The 7,721-nt window shown below is 47.8% G+C and overlaps 3 protein-coding genes across 3 annotated transcripts; 1 reads left to right on the forward strand and 2 right to left on the reverse strand.

Annotated features, from left to right (window-relative positions):
- Positions 1 to 32: 32 nt before the first annotated feature.
- Positions 33 to 1,616, reverse strand: FIESC28_05856 (uncharacterized protein; the record flags this gene model as incomplete). The annotated part of the gene is made up of 6 exons (XM_031160001.1): positions 33 to 572; positions 623 to 831; positions 879 to 1,024; positions 1,074 to 1,330; positions 1,376 to 1,417; positions 1,494 to 1,616. 6 exons carry the CDS (start codon positions 1,614 to 1,616, stop codon positions 33 to 35), a joined length of 1,317 nt encoding a protein of 438 aa, XP_031016003.1.
- A 1,942-nt stretch (positions 1,617 to 3,558) lies between these two features.
- FIESC28_05857 (uncharacterized protein) lies at positions 3,559 to 4,590 on the forward strand (the record flags this gene model as incomplete). The annotated part of the gene is made up of 3 exons (XM_031160002.1): positions 3,559 to 3,594; positions 3,649 to 4,065; positions 4,126 to 4,590. 3 exons carry the CDS (start codon positions 3,559 to 3,561, stop codon positions 4,588 to 4,590), a joined length of 918 nt encoding a protein of 305 aa, XP_031016004.1.
- Positions 4,591 to 4,797: 207 nt separating this feature from the next.
- On the reverse strand, positions 4,798 to 5,420 carry FIESC28_05858 (uncharacterized protein; the record flags this gene model as incomplete). The annotated part of the gene is made up of 2 exons (XM_031160003.1): positions 4,798 to 5,029; positions 5,077 to 5,420. 2 exons carry the CDS (start codon positions 5,418 to 5,420, stop codon positions 4,798 to 4,800), a joined length of 576 nt encoding a protein of 191 aa, XP_031016005.1.
- Positions 5,421 to 7,721: the final 2,301 nt, after the last annotated feature.

Here is a 7,721-nt window from a genome sequence, read left to right on the forward strand (position 1 = left end):
GCTGTATCCAACTAATATGTCCCTTATGGCGCTCAAGCAGATGTTTCTTCCATTAGCTCGACACCAAACATCTGAATAGCCCGATTCATTCGTTCAAGCCCCTCAAGTAGATAATCCTGCCGATGAGCAAATACAACACGGAACCAGCCAGAAACATCAGTACCAAAGTCATTCCCAGCCGCAACAAAGATCTTGTTCTTCAGCAAAACATCCGTCATCTTTGCTTCCATTCTCTTGAGACCCTCCTCTTCTTTGTTAACCAGAGAGTCTATTGATGCTTGATTAGGTGCAAACAGATCAGCCCAAACAAATAATCCAGCATTGGAACCTTCTTTGTATGGAATATTGTGCTTTCTCAGGAACTTAGTGGCCAGTTGGTAGTTCGCCGCTAGGCGTTGTCTGTTTGTTTCCATGTAACCTTTTAGAAAGATTTCGTCGGATAGGGTGCTTGAGGCTGCTAGGTCGGAGAGGGACGAGGGACCTGAGAACTCTGAGTTTGCGACACAAGCGCGCATAAAGTCTTCATTACGGGTGATCAAACAACCGACTCGAATACCGTTTGCGCCAAAGTCCTATAAAACCGTCAGTATTCTTCATCATCAATTCGGGTTCTATATCGGACCTTGCTCATTCCCCACATGCAGTGTACGAGACTTTTATCAATCAAGCCCTCCGTATCAATAGAAAGCGCTGAAGTGAACTCAGGTGCATTAGGAACGGCGGGGTTCTTCCAGACTGATAGAGCGTAGATTTCGTCGCAGAGAAGATGGAGGTTATGCTTTTGGCAGAGTTTCATGTAGGCTTTTATGACCTCGGGTGTATAGCAACGACCTATTGATTTAGAGACTGATCGGAGGAGTCTGGGCAAGCGGACATACCTAGAGGATTGTGTGGGTTGCACAGGAGGAACACCTTAACACGTACTCCCTTTTGTTGGGCCTCGAGCAGAGCCTTTTCGTATATATTCACAGTCTCAAGACTGAAAGGGTCAACCTCCCCGAAAGATACACTAACAATCTTCGCCCTGTACTCCAGATAAATAATAGGCCACTCAATCGGCCAGAGATACTTACTCAGCTCGATAGCCAAAGTCAATAGGAAAATTCCCGTAATACGGCTTTCCAAGTAAGACACCATCGCCCTTATCACAGAGCGAGAAGCCACTAAGCTCGATCGCCTGACCCACGCCTGAAGTGACGATTAGTTGGTCTTTTGTCACAGCTTCGTGAGGAATGAAGTTCTGGTTGATGAATCTAGCGAGAACGTTTCGTAGACGGTGAGAGCCGGAGAAGCCATCTCCGCAAGTGAGAGAGTGGCTATTTATGCTGAACTACAGGAAGTCAGTATGAATTTGGCTTTAGGTAGTGTGTATTACATTGTCCGTCATATGCTGCATCAATTCTTCGTGCATCAGCGTCTGCGAATCATCAGTTCATGAACTGTCTTAGCTTTCCCAAACTTGTAGTTACGTTCTCGGCTATACCCAGACTGACATATCCATCTGGGTTCGTCTCGGGGTGCCACGAGTCACAGAGGATATCTAGCAGAGGCATCCTATACTCTGGCGAGGCGAAGACCTGGCCTCTGGTGGAGAGATTCGAACTTGGAGTTGCCATTCTGACCGTGTATAAATTATACTGCTGCTGATGATGTATACTTGCAATGACTTTCTTAAGCTTTCTTAACTCGAGGAATAAAGCGTTCTTATATATCATTAATTGAGACGCGTAACGCTATTCCTGAAGGATTGACATTATGGCGCACCGCCGCATGCCAAGGTCACTGTCACCTGAAGGGCGCAGATGACATCACTATATATGCAATACGCAAATAACCACACTCAATGCAGTACATGTCATATCATGATCACAATCTCATCAAAGTCCTTCTGATTATTTTCCGAACGCCAATACCAAAAGATCCTCAAATCTCGAACCACCATTAACACCCCAACTCAGCGCCGTAAACTGACTTAAAGTAACCAAAGCCGGACTTTTCGTCCTTGCCGCAGCGATATCCCACTCTTGTTCTGTCCGCGCATCCCATAGTTGAGTCCGCAGATCAAATGGCAATGCCTCGATACAAAGTGAGTGAATGGTATACCCTCTTTTCAACGAACTGTACACCGCGAGCAGGATATTACACACCAATATCGTCCGACGAACGCTTTCGGAGAAAAGCCAAGCTTGCCAGGGACTTAGAGTGCTTGGGAGTTGAGTAGGTGCGTTTTGCCAGAGGGTGTGGGTTAGAGCCCACATGGATTCGTTGTCGCGTTCTATTTGATCTAAGTCTGTGTCGCTGCAGCTGAGGAGACGAATTATTTGGGCAAAGATTATTGATTGTGCGTGGGCTAGTGTTTCTGGGAATGAAGAGGCTTGTGTTGATGAACGGAGCAGACGACGGATTGTGGATCGGAGTGTATGGAGACGGTGGTCGGCGAGGTAGTTACCGCCGACTTGGAAGCTGTAGCATATGTCTTTAACCTCTCGGAGTTGAGACGGCAGGTCCGTTTTGTATATGCCGGGGTGGATAAAGGCAGTTGTGTTGTCCTCTGCGAACTCGCCTGGGAAACTTTGCAGGATGGAGGATAGGCGATGAAGCGTCTTCTGATTAAACACCCTCACGATCTCAAGATGTAAAGGGTTGAAGACCCTCAAGCCGGAATCAACTAACCTACTCACGACACTCGACTCTTTCTGCCACGCGACATCTAGTGTTGCCAGTGGAGGTCCATCCCGAAGAACTTGTCGAATGTAGATTTGTAAGCCAGTATCCAGGTCCCCACGGACCACAAGTAATGAGAGCGTGTGGCTATCTGTCACGCTATCCAAGCTCTGTGACTTTTTGACCATTCTTATCATGCTTGCGGAATGGCTATTAGCAGTTGCAGGGGCCGGTTGATTGATGTAGCAGCATTTTATGCGTTTGGTGGAGCATCTTTCGCAGCAGGGAGTGGCCAGATTGCAGCGACGTCTCGCTTTGACACATGCCTGACAGGATCTTCGGAGAAAAGTCATTGTTAATTGAGGGGATTCTCAAAGCATTGAGGAAATGAAGGGGAGTTTTTAGAGGTGAGGTCATGGGGATGTTGAAGCCGGAGATAAGGACCCCCAGCGCTTGAGCGATGACAAATTGGCTGTTCTCAGGCAATAGTGCACTAACAAGCACACGGGCTACCATGGTTGGATCTCGTTAGTCCTTCAACTGTCTGCTCTTATCTTATCAGTTCACTAGTTCCCACCACTCAGCTTGACTAAACACTAATGCCTAGAAAGGCTTAGTCTCCACTGTCTCGTTCAAAGAGGTTTAGTCTCCACCTGTTCGTGAAACCATCATGCTCGTGAGACGTGAGTTGACATGGCGAAATAGAGGCCATGATGCTGATAAATCCACGAAATACGCTGGTTGTATGAAGGGGATGTTGGAGTGAGAAGTCTATAAGTAGCTGGGACTATACCACTGTTTTACTGTGTTTTGTTCTGACAGCAATCCATTGTGTCTTCACCAGAAAAGCATCACCTACCCTATCCACAACACCAAACTCTTGCTGTCTTCAACATGTCCGGCGAAATTAAGGATGTCATGATCCTTGGAGTAAGTTCGAGTGCTTTGAGCCTTTCATGCGAATAGTTCTAATACATTTGCCAGGGTCGTGGAAACTTGGGACCGCATCTTATTGCTGCTCTAGTCAAGACCGGCTTCAACGTTTCGGTCCTAAGCCGTGCTTCGTCAACCACCGCAGACGCAAGCTTCCACGGCGCCACTATTGTCAAATCCGACTACACCTTCCCATCCCTTGTTGAAGTCTTCACTGGTCAAGATGCCGTCATCTCCACACTGTCAACAGTCAACATCGCGGAGCAAAAGACCGTCATCGATGCCGTTGTAGCTGCAAAGGTCAAGCGCTTCATGCCAAGCGAGTTTGGCAGTGACACTTCAGTCGAGGGTCTTGAGGATATGGCCCCATTCCTCAAGGGCAAACAGGATGTCATGGATTATGTCAAGAGTAAGGTAGTTGAGGGATTGACTTGGACTGCTATTTTCTCTGGACCTTGGATTGACTGGGTGAGTCTTCCATACAAACCGTTATCATTCATTTGAAACGCTAACTGTGGGCGATTTTAGATGTTAATCGAGGGGCAAGGCCTGCTTTGTCTAGACGTCAAGGCCAAAACCGGCGAACTTGTAGACGCAGGTGAACCCAAGTTTACCACCACAACCGTATCTCAAGTCGGCGAAGCCACTGCCGCTGCGTTGCTCCACTCCGAGAAAACCAAGAATCAGTATGTACACATCTCCTCGTACAACACTACTCAAAATCAAGTTCTTGAGGCTCTGGAACGTATCTCTGGAACCAAATTTGCCATGAAGATTTTGAGCCAGACGGAACTCTATGCGCGAGCTACAAAGCACGTCGAGGAAGGCGAATGGACCACTGGGTATTACGAGCTTGCTGCTTCGACTACGTACAGTGATGCCCCAGTTACTTATTTTCCGGATAAGGCGGAGCATTGGAACAAGGTGCTTGGGCTTCAAGAGGGTGAGGGCTTTGACGAGATGATCGCTCGGGTACTGGCGACCGTGGGTTGAGGTGAGGCTGGCGAATGCAACGCTTTGACATGCATGGGAAACTACGAGTCAATAATTGACTTTGGTCAATGAAAGATAACAGTAGATAGAGAAGTAGTGTTCAAATATTTTATTTATTTGTAAGGGTATTGCGTATATCATTTTGTGACTAGTACGAGCCCATCCCGCCTGTCGTCAATTTGCCTCCGTCCGTTTCATATTCGTAATTTAGTGCCAAAGGGCATCGTTGGGCTTGATACCCTTCTCCTTGCAGTAATCGTAGTACATCTTAGCAAAGCTAAAGATGTCAAGAGTAAACTTCAAGCTATCATCATCGTTCAGGAACTCAATGCTACCGGAAACAGTGAAGACAATATCCGTGTTATCCTGGACGGACAGGGTGTGGATGACACCAGGGTTCTCGCAAACCCAGTCACCAGGACGAGCAACCCAGTCGTACCTAAAAGATTAGCAACGTGGTATGCATGGTATGCAGAGGGTACTCACTCCTTGTAGCCCCATTCTCCAGACATGGTAATGGCTGTAACGGTACCACGGTGTCGGTGCTTGCCCAGGCTCGCAGCAACTGGCGATCGCAGACCGACGACGAAAGTACCGGTTCGGTTGTCCATGCGCATGGGCTTCAGCTCAATAGGTCCAATCCAGGGAAACCAGAGCGTATCCTTCTTCTCGCTGATGTAGACGTCGGGGGCGCTGTACTTGTCGGTGAAGGCAAGCTCCTCACGTTCGGCGGCGTTGAGGACTGAGCCATCCTTGGGATGCGAGGGAAGGGTAGTCTCCTTGGCGGAGACGGGCTCGGGGACGAGATCCTGGGTGGTAGAAGGAGCCATGATGTGCAGGTGTATGTATGTATGTGAGTCTCAGTTGAAGTGGTAGTGTAGATCTTGAAGAGGAAAAAGAAAAGTTAAGTTGCCAAGCTAGAGAAAGTCAACTTTATGCTGTGCAAGCAAGCTGAATATTAAAAGACCCTGTGGCGGGGGGGAATTACATTTCATGATGAAACGATTGGTCGGGGTGAGGCGCGATCGCCGCATTGGATAATAGTTAGTCTCGGGCATACCGCCATTTCTAGGCTTAGACTCGACTTCGCTTCGAGAGATACCCCGGCATTTGGTGTCTGATCCACTATCCGTACGGGATACCGCCTAATAGCCCACCATAGCTCTACCGCTCTGACAGTCATAACGGTTAGGGGTCCAAAGACATAATATTGATATGTAAGTTCTGACTGATGGGTGATCGACAAGACTATTCAGCAGCCGCCCTTCCAGACTTCTGTCTATCTGCCTATCTTTGAGAATTGCTTCTTGTCAATATCTGCACAGACCAACGAATCCCTGTACAAAAAAAGGACAGAAACCTCAGGAACCAGACGAAGGATTGCTCTTCGACTCCACAAGAGAAGACTAAAGACGGGGAAGCGGCCTGGAAAGCTCATGACCCGCTCAGCCGCTATGCCGACAAAAGGAGGGACCCCAGATTGAATGCGACATAACGGTTCCGCTGAGACTCTTCACGTGGAATGAGATAATGCAAGCAGTTTCATGCTAAGTATGTGACAACCGTTTTGCTGGTAGAAGTGGCGTTTGGGTTCACGTTGATGTTCATGCGAAAAAAAGAGAGGCTGAACACACCTCCGCGCTGTCAAGGAGATTGTCAGAATTAACGTTGGGCCGGTGTATAAACTAGACACCGGTTAGACCCTTCTGTCTACTGCGTTGATGCTAACGCTGTTTAGCGAAATCGACAATCACTCTCGCCTCGTTTTACCTGCCACTAGTTTCCTCAACACCATCCTTCTTTGCTCTAGACTCTTCTTCAGCAAGGCTGATTGCAACGGGAAAACATCATGCGGCCGCTAGTCGGCGGTCTTTTGTTCCGGACGGTTGACTCCGTTTTGGTTAAGTGGAAGAATCCGCGTAACCGTGATCCTCCTCCTAGCGCCGCCTCATATTTACAGGGGAGTTCGCCACTAAGTGTGGTTGTCGCGGTTGTCGTAGAAAAGATGCACCGGAATGAGAAGTGATAAAATCTGAGATGGAAAACAATTCTCGAAAACACTGCTTACGCCAAGAGATGAAAAGAAACTTTGATTTGCTCTTGATTCGTCTGTTTGTGTGCCGAGACATGACATGACAGTGTTATTCCCCTCTGCAATATCCGGGTTCGATTGGTAGCCCATCCTTCGTTTGTCGCTTGACCAAATCATTACCGTATTCATACTGACCTGTTGCACTATGATCCTTTTGACCGAATCCTGAGGCAGAAAACTAATTCCTTCACGTCAATCCGAGAATTGGCTATTTCCGGTCAATCTCTCACAGTGAGATAATTGTCCTGCTATAGGGCATTGATTCATGCTTAAATCTTTCTCCCCTCTCTGGCTACTCCCGTCTCGCCCACTTTCCTTCTTTTTGTCATTAAAAAAGAGCCACAAAATTGAGTTTAAGCTCTGACAATTTTCTGCCTTCCAATACGACTACCAAGTTCCAACGGGGGCTTCGCAGACTAGGACCCTAATCAGTCTTAGCTTTGGGCATCCTTCAGGGGATGGCCCGGCTTGGGAGTGGGAACTCGGCACCTGAAGCCCAGTGACGCTCGCCAAGACGGGGCCTGGTTTTGTGTCTTTTCTGTTCCAAGAAATTCACTCTACGGAAAGATCGTCGCTTAGTCCGAGTAATAATTAATTGATTGTTCGCTTGGGTTTAGTTCCACTGGGTGTTCGTTTCAAAGAACCCGGAACGAAAAGAATACCTAATTGAGTGAAGAACAATCCATCTGCAAGGAACAAACCCCCCTGTGGGATTGTACATATTCCCGTTCCATCCTCCTGGGTTTTTGATCCCAGCTTTTCTCTCCTGTTGGTTCTCTGCTTTTCTCGTTCCTTTTCGCCTCGTCTTACCGGACCATTGGGTCTTTGTTTCTGATTTATTACTTGCATCCTGTTGGTTGGTGCACGATTCACCATGGAGTCCAAACAAACCGACCTCTGGGCCGTGGTCTTCATCACATTCGCCGCAGCCACCATCATCACAGCAATGCGACTGCTAAGTCGCCGCCTTAAACACATACCACTATCTTGGGACGATTACTTTGCGCTGTGTGGATTTGTACGGTTTTTTTTTTTTTCC

The sequence above is a fragment of the Fusarium coffeatum genome (genome assembly GCF_003316985.1).
Source record: "Fusarium coffeatum strain FIESC_28 chromosome Unknown BRIP53273_contig_125, whole genome shotgun sequence".
Classification (NCBI taxonomy): Eukaryota; Fungi; Ascomycota; class Sordariomycetes; order Hypocreales; family Nectriaceae; genus Fusarium; species Fusarium coffeatum.